General features: G+C 44.7%; 1 protein-coding gene across 1 annotated transcript in view; it reads left to right on the top strand.

Moving 5' to 3' along the window:
* The first annotated feature begins 442 nt into the window (after nucleotides 1-442).
* Nucleotides 443-14167, top strand: part of CREBL2 (cAMP responsive element binding protein like 2) — a 37139-nt gene continuing 23414 nt past the window's right edge. The window contains exon 1 of the mRNA XM_073315520.1: nucleotides 443-667. Coding sequence (XP_073171621.1) covers nucleotides 653-667 — 15 coding nt within the window. The 5' untranslated portion in view covers nucleotides 443-652. The remainder of the gene's footprint in view (nucleotides 668-14167) is intronic.

Raw genomic sequence — 14167 nt, 5'->3', positions numbered from 1 at the left:
AGGGAGGTGGCGCCAGGAGATGCCACCCATTAGCTCAGCGGTGCTCTGCAGCCATTCCTGCTGGAGGCTCCCCCTCTCTTCACCAAGATAGCTGCCGCAGACACACAGCGATCTGATATTTGCCCGATTTAGACCGGCAAGCCCTGTACGGGCCGGTCCCCTTCGCTGCCTTCTGGGAAACGTAGTTTTCATTTTGGCGGCTCCTCCTCCTAACTTATCAGCTCCCCTACGGTACAAAACTACCACGACCAGGGTGCGCCGCGCCACGCAGGTCCCGCCCGGCGCCTGGCCCCACGGGAGCTGCAGTCCTCCGGCCGAGCGGCCTGCCCAGACTGCGGAGGCTGCCGGAGGAAAACAGAACTCCACTTCCCAGGATGCACCCGCCCAGCCCTCACCCCGCCCGCCCGCCGCTGAGGGGCGGAGCGGGCGGGGCGGGGCGGGGCGGGACAGAAAGCCAGCAGGCGCGCGGCGCGCGATGGAGCGGGTCGGGGCCTGTTCCTGGGCGGGGCGAGGGGCTGTGTCGGCTGCCCTGGCGCCGCTGTGACCGGCCAGCCCGGGGCGGACTCTGCTGGCGCGGGCCCTCGGCTGTTCGTGCGGCGGCTGCCTGGGCCGCGGGCGGGCGGCTGCTCCGGGGCCGGGCCTGGCGGCTCCCATGGATGACAGCAAGGTGGGCCGGGCGCGGCTGACGCGGGGCGGTGTGAGCCTGGGGACCCCCCCCCCACCCCTTCTCCCGGCCCGCAGCCCGCCCCCTCCCGCCAGCCTGGGGCGGCCGCTGGGGCCCGGCAGCGGCCCCGCCTCGTGCTTCGGTGCGCGTGGCCGTTCAGTGGGTTTGGCCAAGCGTCGGTGTGACAGTGAAGTGCCCCCACCCCCCGCAACTAGGCCCTGAATCTGTGACCCTCCCCCCCCCCCTTCGGGCCCGAGGAGGAACAAGGCGGGCGGGGTGACGCAGCATCACGCGGGGGGCTGCGGGTGGTGGGATGAAGCTGGTTTGTTGTTTTTACACTGGTCTCTAGCCATTTTCAGCGGGCATTTGTAGCCGTGAATATTGGGAAAAGGGGGCCGATCTCTCCTGCTTGGCGTGCTCACCCTCACTGTAGGTGTGAGGAAGGCCTCCCCCTTTCTCCACCGCTACCCACCATGCGCTGCACTGCACAATTCTTGCTTTCTAGTCTACCTGTAAACGCTTTGGATATGGGCCACTAGTACCAGACCAGTGGCCTGATGGGGTATGGTTAATCCTGGGTTCCTGTGATGATCTGTCTTTTCAATGTAAACAATTCAATTATAATAAAGGCAAGGTACTGTAGTAGCAAATTAAAGAAGGTAGAGGTGTTAAAAAGTAGGGAGAATTGTTATTCCCTTCCCTTTCTGTGTGGTACGCTCATAAAAACATGATGATGACTCTGGAGAGTGAGATCTTTCAGTTACACACAGCAAATATCGCTAGGGTGACCAGATGCCCCGATTTTATGGAGACAGTCCTGGTGCTTGGAGCTTTTTCTTATATAGGCTCCTATTACTCTCCTGTCCTGATTTTTCACACTTGATGTCTGGTCACCCTAAATATCGCAGAAACAGTGGCACAAATTTGTCCTTCACTTGCTAGTGCCACTGTGCCTCAGACCTGAGTTAGAGAGCAATTGCTAGGATGAGAGACTAATTTAGTGTCTGTTCCCATTCAGACTTTAGTTTTTCATCTGAGATGGCCAGCAGAATATTGGTGTTTTGATTCGTTTGCGTGCTGGCTGTGATAGTTTTGAGCCATAGACACTTGTTCTCTAACTACTCTAACTTGCTGTTAGGCTACCCAAAAGTTTTGTCCGGCACTTGCTAAACTCTGACCTGGGTTGGGTTAAAGCCAGTAATGTAGAAATGAAAGGCACATATCCCATTATGAATTCTGGGACCATCCAGTTCTTTTCTTTTCTTCTTACTACCTGTGCTAATCTGTCTTAATTGCATCAGAAAACAGCATAGCATCACTTCTTTTAAAAACACATATGTATATTATAAGATACAACTGTGATGTTCTGATCAGGACAGCCAGAACTGTAAGCCACTGTGTTACCAGGTGAGAGCTTTGCTGGGGATTAGACTGTGTGTTCACTGCCAGACCATTCTGTCTGCTTCACCACCAAACTCCTGCCAGTCTAAACCTTGACTTGCAGGTAACATACAGTGAACCCAAATTCTCCCAGAGCTGTATCTCTGGAGTGTCTAGTCCCTCTCACTGAACACACAAAAATTACTAAATTTGCTGCCCCCAGAGAGACAGAGCTAGCTGAAGAGTCACACGTTACTTTAATGCCCAGCATGAAGGTGGTTTTTAATAAAATAAGAATAAATTTATTAACAAAGAACAGAGATTGAAGTGATATTAAGCACAAGAAAGAGAGACAAGTATACAGTAGTTATAAACCAAACAAAACGCTTTCTCATTACTTAAATTTAATTGTAGCAGGTTACGATCTTTGCCTCAGCAATTTTCTTTCTTACATCAAGTCACCAATATCTCTAGCCATCTAGGCTGGGGGTCCAGGTTTCACAGATTCAGAGGTTGCTGTACCCAGTGTCCCCTGAGTGATGGATAACTAAAATGTCTTTTTGCTCCTCTTATAGTATCCAAAGACCATTGTGTCTGCCTCAAGATTCCTGGGTGCAAATTCTGGGCACCCTTGTACTTGCTAAGATGCTGCTTGTTGATTTGAATGCTTTGTTCACTTTGTATGTGAATGTGCTTTCGCTGTCCCCTCCTTGTAATGAAGCTGGTTACACAGATGAATCCACATTCCTTTGTCCAGGACAGATTGGATTTATGCACTGCCTCCAGCCTGCGTTTTAAGAACATATTTCCAGCACATACACATAATTGTTTGTTAGGGCTGTCGATTAATTGCAGTTAACGCATGCGATTAACTAAGAAAATTAATCGCGATTACTAAAATTATTTGTGACTAATCGCAGTTTTAATTGCACTGTTAAACAATAGAATTCCAGTTGAAATTTATTAAATGTTTTTGGATATTTTTCTATGTTTTCAAATATATTGACTTCAATTACAACACAGAATACGAAGTGTATAGTGTTCGCTTTATATTATTATTTTTATTGCAAATATTTGCACTGTAAAAATGATAAACAAAAGAGGTAGTATTTTTCAATTCACTTCATACAAGTACTGTAGTGCAATCTCTTTATCATGAAAGTGCAACTTACAAATGTAGATTTTGTTGTTGTTGCATAACTGCACTCAAAAACAAAACAGTGTAAAACTTGATAGCCTACAAGTCCACTCAGTCCTACTTCTTTTTCAGCCAATCGCTAAGACAAACAAGTTTGTTTACATTTACGGGAGATAATGCTGCCCGCTTCTTGTTTACAATGTCACCTGAAAATGTACATGGCACTTCTGAAGCCAGCATTGCAAGGTATTTACATGCCAGATATGCTAAACATTCGTATGCCCCCTTCATGCTTCGGCACCATTCCAGAAGACTTGCTTCCATGCAAATGACGCTCGTTTAAAAAAAATGCGTTAATTAAATTCATGACTGAACTCCTTGGGTGACAATTGTATGCCTCCTGCTCTGTTTTACCTGCATTCCTCCATATATTTCATGTTACAGCAGTGTCAGATGATGACCCAGTGCATGTTGTTCCATTTTAAGAATACTTTCACAGCAGATCTGACAAAATGCAAAGAAGGTACCAATGTGAGATTTCTAAGGATAGATACAGCACTCAACCCAAGGTTTAAGAATCTGTAGTGCCTTCCAAAATCTGAGAGGGACGAGGTGTGGAGCATGCTTTCAGATGTCTTAAAAGATCAACACTCCAAAGCAGAAACTACAGAACCCGAACCACCAAAAAAGAAAGTCCATCTTCTGCTGGTGTCATCTGACTCAGATGATGAAATAGTTATCGAGCAGAATCCATCATCAGCATGGACTCATGTTCTCTGGAATGGTGATTGAAGCATGAAGAGACATGAATTTTTGGTGCATCTGGCATGTAAATATTGTGCGATGTTGGCTACGACAGGTGACATTGTAAACAAGAAGCGGACAGCATTATCTCCTGCAAATATAAACAAACTTGATTGTCTGAGCGATTGGCTGAATAAGAAATAGGACTGAGTGGACTTGTAGGCTATCAAGTTTTACACTGTTTTGTTTTTGAATGTAGTTTTTTTTATACATAATTCTACATTTGTAAGTTCAACTTTCATGATAAAGAGGTTGCACTACAGTACTAGTAATGGGGGAATTGGAAAAATACTATTTCTTTTGGTTTTTTTCAGTGCAAATATGTGTATATCAAAATATAAATATAAAGCGAGCACTGTAAATTTTGTATTGTTTGTAATAAAAATTACAAACATCAAAAAAAAATCAAAAATATTTAAATAAATGGTATTACTGTTTAACTGTGCGCTTAATCATGATTAATTTTTTTAATCACTTGACAATTATACATAACCAGTACATACATCAAGTGATGGTTTTCAGAACCAGTGTGTCACTGGTTTACATATGAATTCCTTACAATGTGCCTTTTAGACTCATATAACAACAGCACGTTAGGGGAAATGAGTGTGTCAGGCCTTGTGAGTTACAGTATGGTAGGCCCTGAGCCAGTGGGCATTCAGGGACTCTAAGTATGTCTACACTACGAAATTACTCCGATTTTACAGAATTCAATTTTTGGGAACAGATTGTATAAAGTCGAGTGCATGCGTCCACACTAAGCACATTAACTTGGTAGTGTGTGTCCACAGTACTGTGGCAAGCGTTGACATTCCAAGTGGTGCACTGTTGGTAGATATCCCACAGTTCCCGCAGTCCCTGCTGCCCACTGGAATTCTGGGCTGAGCTCCCAATGCCTGATGGGGCCAAAAATTTGTCACTGGTGGTTATGGGTAAATGTCATCAGTCAACCTTCCCTCCATGAAAGCAACGTCAGACAATCATTACAAGCCCTTTTCCCTAGATTCCCCGAGCAGACGCCATAGCACGGCAAGCGTGGAGCCCTTTCAGCTCACCGCAGCAGTTATGATCATTGTGAACACCTCACACATTATGGTGCAGTTTATGCAGAACCAGAACCTGAAAAACCAGGCAAGGAGGCGATGGTAATGCAGTGACTCGAGTGCTGAGGACATGGACACAGATTTCTCTAAAACCGCAGTCCCCGGCAATTTGGAGATCATGGTGTTAATGGGGTAGGCTCATGCCATGGAATGCCAATTGTGGGCCTGGGAAACAACCACAGACTGGTGGGACCGCATACTGTTGCAGGTTTGGGATGGTTCCCAGTGGCTCCGAAATTTTCGCGTGCGTAATGGCACTTTCACGGAACCTTGTGACTTGCTTTCCCCTGCCCTGAAGCGCAAGAATACCAAGATGAGAGCGGCCCTCACAGTTGAGAAGCAAGTGGTGATAGCCCTGTGGAAGCTTGCAACACCGGACAGCTACCGGTCAGTCAGTAATCAATTTGGAGTGGGCAAATCTGCTGTGGGAGTTGCTGTGTTGCAAGTAGCCAATGCAATCATTGAGCTGCTGCTATCAAAGGTTGTGACTCTAGGAAATGTGCAGGTCATAGTAGATGGCTTTGCTGCAATGGGATTCCCTAACTGGTGGGGCTATAGATGGAACGCATATCCCTATCTTGGGACTGGACCCGTTACACCAATAAAATAAAAACCAGCAGGATCTTATTAAAGGCGATAAGACAAAATGTCACATTTATTGTGAATACAAAAAGAATCATAGTAGGCAGTCAGTTATAGCTGTAACATTTCATTCAGTTTCACATTCATTCACAGGTTAGTTCATACACACACAGGTTCTGCAGCTGCTGTATAGTTACCAGTCCTGAATGTAGCTTGAGTTTGTGGCTTGGGTTCGTAGCTTGTGGCGACTAACTGTCCAGGAAAGTGGGGCACAAGGAAGAGCTGGGTTTCTGTTGGGTATGCACTGATGCCTTTCCATGTTGGCAGCAGAATGTTACCCTTCAAAGTCTTCCATCTCACCCATCCTTTTTGTAGGCTTTTTGAATCCAGAGTCTATAGGTCTTGCTGTGTCACGCTGCCTCTGGGTCCAGTGTGATTGATCACCCGTCTATTGCAGACATGACTTTCAGCCTAGGACCTGGCTTTGATGTTTCTTCAATTGTACTTTTGTTCTTTTCTTTTGAGGGTGGACTCCTCTTACTTTGTCAGGGCTGTTGTCTGCATCTTCAGCCATTGGGTGTTTACGCTTTATTTCATCAGGACAGGCTGGGGCTGGAGGTTGATTCCATCATCCATACATACCTCATTCACACATCTAAACTAATAAGATTACAGCAGGGTTTTGCAAAAATGAAGGTTGCAGCAAGCTTTTACAACACGAAGTGGGCATTTTAAAATGGAGTTTGAGTTACAATATGGACAAGTGTAAGGAATAGCAAACAGTGAACAGAAGTTACAATAGAGAAGTATAATGACAAACAGTGAGCAGAAGTTACAATGTTGAAACAGTGTAAGTTTCAGCAATTTAAGCAGCAATTGGATTGAAAGTGAAACTCAATTAGCCAGTTATTTGTGTAACTGGTTTTATGAATGAATGTTGTTTCATTCATAAAACTTTGCTTATGAAGTTATATTAATAAAGTGAACAATTAAAAACAATTTCATTGATCAGTTCTACAGACCACCAGGGCAGCTAGTACATAAACCACAAGGGGTACTTTTCAATGGTGCTGCAAGCACTTGTGGATCACAAGGGACATTCACCAACATAAACATGGAATGGCCGGAAAAGGTGCATGGTGCTCGCGTCTTCAGGAACTCTGGTCTGTTTAAATGGCTTCAGGAAGGGATTTACTTCCCAGACCAGAAAATAACTGTTGTGGATGTTGAAATGCCTATAGTTATCCTTGGGGACCCAGCCTACCCCTTAATACCATGGCTCATGAAGCCGTACACAGGCACCCTGGATAGTAGTAAGGAGCTGTTCAACTGTAGGCTGAGCAAGTACAGAATGGTGGTAGAGTGTGCATTTGGACGTTTAAAGGGTCGCTGGTGTAGTTTACTGACTCGCTCAGACCTCAGCGAAACCAATATTCCCATTGTTATTGCTGCTTGCTATGTGCTCTACAATCTCTGTGAGAGTAAGGGGGAGATGTTTATGGCGGGGTGGGAGGTTGAGGCAAATCGCCTGGCCACTGAATACGCGCAGCCAGACACCAGGGTGATTAGAAGAGCACAGCAGGAAGCGGTGCGCACCAGAGAAGCTTTGAAAACCAGTTTCATGACTGGCCAGGGTACCATGTGACACTTCTGTCTGTTTCTCCTTGATGAAAACCCACCCCCTTGATTGCCTCTAAATTCCCTGTAAGCCACCCACCTGCCCTCCCCCCTTCGATCACAGCTTACTTGCAAAGGAAATAAAGTCACTATCGTTTAAAAACCAGGTATTCTCTATTAACTGATTATATTAAAAAAAAAAAAAAAAAAAAAAAAGGGAGATACCCCACCCGGCCTACCTTGTGAGTTGTGGGAGGAGGTAGGAGGGAAGGAAAAGGCCACTTCAAAACGTGTTGAATGACAGCCTTCTATTGCTTGGGCTGTCCACTGGGGTGGAGTGGTTGGGTGCCTGGAGCCGCTGCCTCCTCCCTCCCCACGTTCTTGGGCATCTGGGCGAGGAGGCTATGGAAATTGGGGAGGAGGGAGGGTGGTTAAACGGGCTGCAGCGGCAGTCTGTGATCCTGCTGCCGTTCCTGAACCTCCACCAGACGCCGGAGCATGTCCATTTGATCCCGCGGTAGCCCCAGCCTTGTATCCTGCTGCCTCTGATCTTCCTGCCGCCACCTCTCATCTCAGTTGTCCCTCCTGTCCTCACGTTCATTGGCCACTTTCCTGTACTGTGCTACTGTGTCCCTCCACACATTCTGCTGAGCTCTGTCAGTGCCGGATGACTGCATGAGGTCAAGAGAACATTTCATCGCATGTGTGGGTTTTTTTTTTTTTTTTTGCCACCTTATCTGAGATAGCCTTTGGGACGGAGGAGGGAGGCTTGAAACATTTGCAGCTGCGGGAGGAAAAAAATGGAGTGAAGTATTTAAAAAGACATTTTGACAGAACAATGGCTATACTCTTTCACGGTGAACAACACTATTCACATTACATAGCACATGTGGTTTTGGTACAAGGTCGCATTTTGCATCTTGTATTGAGTGCCTGCGTCTTTGATGTCAGAGATCACACACGGAGTGCCGGGCAACAGGATTCGGCTTGCAGGCGGCCATGGTAAGCCATAGTCTTTCGGCTTCTGCAACCTTCATAACAGCAGCCCCCTCCTTTCCTATACCAAGCAAAGCCCATTGAATTGGCCATTTAGTGCTGCGGTTTTCATATTAACGTGCAGCAGCAGAAACCAAACTAACCCCCTCCCCCTATCCAATTCTCTGGGATGATCACTTTTCCCTTCCTCCCACCGCCTGGCTGGTATCAGGGAAGATCCCTGCTAGCCAAACGCAAACAGCTCCGCGCCAGTGGCGCCCTCCTCCCCCCTCCTGCCCCCCACAGCTTGGCTAACTGCAAGGAGGATTTCTTTTCAGCCACAGGCAAACAGCCCAGCAGGAATGGCCACCTCTAACAGGTCCCCTTGATTAAATTCCCATATTTCAACCAGGTTACCGTGAACGATATCACTCTCCTGAGGATAACACAGAGAGATAAAGAATGGATGTTGCTTGAATGCCAGCAAACACCGGGACCATACGCTGCCAGGTTTTGTCATGCAATGATACCAGACTACTTGCTACTAGCATGGCTTGGTAAAGTGTCCTACCATGGAGGACGGAGAAGGGCTGCTCTCCCCAGAAACCTTCTGCAAAGGCTTTTAGAGTACCTCCAGGAGAGCTTCATGGAGATGTCCCTGGAGGATTTCTGCTCCATCCCCAGACACGTTAACAGTCTTTTTCAGTAGCTGTACTGGCCACGAATGCATCCCAAGTCCTCAGGGCAAATTAATAATTAAAAAATGCTTTTAAAACATGTATTATATTTAAAAAGGTACACTCACCAGAGGTCCCTTCTCCGGCTTGGTTGGGTTGGGAGGGTATTTCAGTCAGGGTGATAAAAAGATCCTGGCTGTTGGGGAGAACGGTGTGCTGTGTGCTCTCCTCAAGGTCGTTGTCGTCGTCCTCATCTTCCCCGTTGGCAAAATCCTCAGGCCTGGCGGGGAGTACCCCATCATCGGAGTCCACGGACAAGGGTGGGGTTGTGGTGGCGGCCGCCCCAGAATTGCATGCAGCTCGGCGTAGAAGTGGTATGTCTGGGGCTCTGTCCCAGAGGGTCCGTTTGATTCTTTGGTTTTCTGGTACGCTTGTCTGAGCTCCTGAAGTTTCACACAGCATTGTGTTGCGTCCCTGCTGTAGCCTCGGTCCCTCACGGCTTCGGAGATTTTTTGAAATGTTTTGGCATTTCGTCCTTTGGAATGTAGTTCTGATAGCATGGATTTGTCTCCCCATACAGCGATCAGATCCAGTACCTCCCGTTCGGTCCATGTTGGAGCTCATTTTCGATTCTGGGGCTGCATGGTCACCTGTACTGATGAGCTCGCCTGGCCAAACAGGAAATGAGATTCAAAAGTTCCTGGGGCTTTTCTTGTACACCTGGCCGGTGCATCCAAGTTCAGAGTGCTTCCAGAGTGGTCACAATGGTGCACTGTGGGATAGTATTGGCCACCGGGAGCTATCGAATTGCATCCACGGTAACCCTAATTCGAAACGGCGATGTCGATTTCAATGCTAATCCCCTCATCGAGGAGGAGTACAGAAATCGATTTTAAGAGCCCTTTGTCGAAAAAATGGCTTCGTTGTGTGGACGCGTGCAGGGTTAATTCGACTTAACGCTGCTAAATTCAACATACCCTCGTAGTGTAGACTTAGGGCCACAACTACAGCTAAGTTATTTTAGAAGTTGGTAAATATGTTGTTTCACTAAGGGTTTCATGTTAAGCTTTTAATATTATATACTATTTTGCCCTGTTAGACCTTGATTTTGCAAGCTACTCCGCATGGGTGCACTGTCATTGAAATCAGCAGGGTTCTGTGTGGGTGCAAGGGTCTGCCTGTGTGAAGCTGCTTATGGGATCAGGACTGTAGTTTAGAGGGCCATGAGGGTTTTGGTCCTTGACGCATTTAACGCAAAATGGTGTTGCTGGAATTATTTTTTTTTTCCTGGAAAATCTTTTCTTCTGTCCTGCCACAGAATTAACTCACAAAGGCTTGAAGATCTTTGAGATTTGTGGTATATTTAAAATTTTGAGCTTTAAGTGTATTTTGTGAGGTGTCAAGATTGTCACATGATAAACAACATACACATTAATTTGGTTTCTTTGAAAGGGCTACTGGCCATATTCACTAAACAAACTGAATTTTAGTACCCCATAAATAAGAAGATCTTAGCTGAAGTTAAATGTATCCAGAATTTTCCTGGAAGGAATTTCTGCTTGTGGAGGAGGAAAGCAAATATATGGTGACTTCTCTACCACTCCTACCTTCAGATTAAAATACACTTTCCTGGTAATACTTTCTATGTAAACATTCCAGTACTTGCAGTGGGGATGTTTAACAATTCTAAATGGAAGGGGAAGTGCTATCCATAGGAGATTATCTCTAGGATCTAATCCTGGGAAGTGTCAAGCACCAGCAATTTCGTCTGAAAAGGATAAAAATTGAATGGGAACAGAGACTGAACAAGTATTTTCAGACATTACTTGTATTACTGAATTTGCGCACCTGACTTAGGTTTTATTGTCAAAACGCTCTTAAAGGGCTTCGACGCCCTTAGCGACAACTCTTCACATTGCAGGTTAGTCAGAACCATTGGTGGCTAAATTCAGTGATTCCCATCTTGTGTTGGGGAGGGTTCTCACTGAATTGTACAGCTGGAGACTGCTGTGTCAATGTGGGACAGTCACTGTAATAGTACCTGATCATATTAGGTGTGCAGTTTGATGTGGTTCAAGGCCAGCATAGTTTGATCTCTGTAATCTGCTAAAAGTTCCACTGACTCATGTTTCCCTACTTGTTGCAGGGGCTGAAGTAGGTGATTTTAGAGGTTCGCTTCCAGCCTTATCTGTGGTATGAACAACTATGCCTGGAAAAGGAATTTCCTTATAAAAGCTGAGATGATAAAGTTGTATTAGCATGGGAGTAGGCATGTTATAGCTGCATCCACAGAGTTCAGTCATTCTGTTTGGTAAATTATGTTTTCAGTGCCCTGACTCTGTGTGTATTAGGGATGTAAAAGGTTAACTGGTAAGCATTAGGCTTACCATTAACCGACCGTAACCGTTAACCCTGGAGGGACGCTGGCCAGAGTAGCCCTAGCAGCACTATGTGCCAGCCGGCCAGAGGGATCCCAGCCCCGGCCGCGCCCTGCCAGCCAGCTCGAGGGATCCCAGCTGGCTAGCCAGGGGAACCCCAGCCCTGGCCTTGCTGCACCAGCCGGGTTGGCAGCACCCCAGCCTTGGCTGCGCTGTCCGTCTGGAGGGACCTCAGTTAACGGTTGACTGGTTAAACAATATAATTTTATATTGTTTAACTGGTTAACTTTCTTAACGGATATTTACATCCCGTGTGTATATATGTGTGTGTGTGTGTGTGTGTATATATATATATATATATATATATATATATATATAAAATAGAATGTATGTATATAGGCTCAAATTTGGGAGTTAAGCAAAAATACTCCCTAGTTTACAGTTGTGTTTATAAGTGATAAAAGATTAAAACCTAATACCTTAAGATGTCTATAAGGTGCCACAGGACTCTTTGCCACTTTTACAGATTCAGACTAATATGGCTACCCCTCTGATACTTAATACCTTAAGATGTATTTTATGCTTCATGTTTGACAACAAATATGATTTAAAATAGGAAACTCTGGAAGTAATCAAAGGGAGAGGCATAGTGGTCTAAATATCAAGTCTGGAAAATGTGTGCTCCATGGCATCTCCTGTTCAGCTGCAATTCAGTGTCCAGTGTATAATAATGGTATTCAGTTACATTTTCTGGTGGGTGGATAAGGCAGTATCCAAATGTTGGTGGGCTAAAGGGCTGTTCAGGTGTTAGCTGTCCAGTGATCCTGCCACCGAAGAGGTTGCAACTTTTCAAAAGTGGTGTGCCAGATTGTATTTATTAAACTCAAAATATTCCATTGAAATCCTGTAAACAAATAGTTATACGAATACACTGTAATGCTTGTATAACAGCATGCTATTAGTATTAATTATATTAAAACTATGAAATTAAAATTAGAAGTTAAACTCATGAGAAAAGAATGGACATCTAATCTTTTTTTATTGCCTGAACTTTTGACATTAGATCTCGTCTCCCTCCCTCCCTCCCCCCACCCGAAAAGATTGTGCAGCATGCAATCAAGTTAACTAATGAAAGCATGTCAATTACTGATTGATTTTGCATAAGAGTCTAATTAAAAGTGTACCACTGTAAGTTGAAGTGTATCAATATATCCTAGCTCCAACATATTTAAATGCAAATGAAAAGTTTCTATATTTAAATACATGGCATGTCAGTAAATAGAGGGAAAGTAAACTGAAGTGTCTCTGTCAGGGTGGATTTGATTTAAATCATGATTTAAATCACTAGTCAGGAAGTCTTGATTTAATCATCGTAAAAAGTGCATTCTTGTTGGTTGTTATACCCTTAATACATATTCTTCATAACTCAGAGATAGATGATAGATTTTCATATATTTTCAAATAGATAGATAGAGATAGATTTCATTTTTAGAAGGTACACACTATACATTTTCAAACAGTGATTTATTTTGAAAACTTTTCACACTAGTTTTACTGCTATATCAGAAAATGAATGGTGGTTAGGTTATTTCATTTACCAAAGATAATTAAAGCAGATATTTATGAAGTCATTGGAAGGTGAACTATCTCCAATTCAACAGGTTAATCATTAGTATTTGGAGGATTTTCTTGCCATGCTGTATTAGGAGGAGAACATCACCAGACAGACATTTAAATTGCTTTATTTAACTAAAACAACAATGTTAAGTATTCTGTTTTTTTCTTCAGCAGCAAATATATAATATTTTAACAAAACAAGCATATGTCCCTCGCTTCTCACATTTATCTCTAGACTTCTTCTCCTTGTCCAGATCTATTCCGTCCCCAATAATCTTCTATGCATTGAACGTTTTGAAACTTTGCACTTTTAGAGAGAGGCAAGGGATTGACTCTGTGTACACAAATTTGCAGAGGGACAACAGAGTCGAGGTCTGTTATTTCTCACCTCTCTATATTATTGATTTATTTTAAAACATTTTTGCTGTTAACAAGCATGTTACCTCTGGAGACACAAATCCATCGTTTGAGAAATGCAAAACGAATCATCTCCAATGGTATCCTCTAGACTGAGCAGATTAAGAAGATAGAAAGATTAACCTAAATAATCTATAAAACAGCCTGTGGCACCCCATAAGATTGGGTCCCTAATCCATGAACTGTTGGAACTCATTTACAAAACTTTTCTTAAACATTACATGCATATATTGTCTCATACTATAGAATTAGAATTTATAATCCCTATTCCATGATGAGATATCTTTGAGCTATAATGTATCTTGATTAAAACTGTCTTTAGATACGTTTTTTTCCTCAAAAAGAATTTTATCAAAAAAATTCAATTTAAATTAAAAAATCAGATGTGTTTTTTTAAATCATTGATTTTTATCCACTCTGGTCTCTGTCCAGTCCCTTTCAGTTTGCCTCCCATCCGCTGTGGCCCATAGCCTCACTTCTGTGGCTGCTGGAGTTCTACACCCCCCTCTCCCAGGCTGGAGAGTGGGGGGAAGGGGCCTGCAGCGAGGTCCCCCTTCCCCTTCCAGGCTGAGCGGGGGGAGGGGGGAAGCTACAGGGGGAAGCTACAGGGGTTCTTCACCCTCCTTTCCTGGCTGGGTGTGACAGGGAGTGGGAGCAGAGGAGGTATCCCTGCACACAGGAAGGGAGGCGGGGAAGAAGGAATGGAGGAGCCCTGAGCTGAGAGCTCTTTCTGCTCCCTCCTCCTCCTCCCTCCTCCTGTGAACAGGGACTGCTCCTTCTTCCCCCCCCCCCCCCCCCATGAGAATAGGCTAGGC

Source organism: Lepidochelys kempii, chromosome 1 (genome assembly GCF_965140265.1).
Source record: "Lepidochelys kempii isolate rLepKem1 chromosome 1, rLepKem1.hap2, whole genome shotgun sequence".
Taxonomy (NCBI): domain Eukaryota; kingdom Metazoa; phylum Chordata; order Testudines; family Cheloniidae; genus Lepidochelys; species Lepidochelys kempii.
The sequence above is the reverse complement of the archived record's forward strand: the minus strand, read 5'-3'. Positions and strand labels throughout refer to the sequence as shown.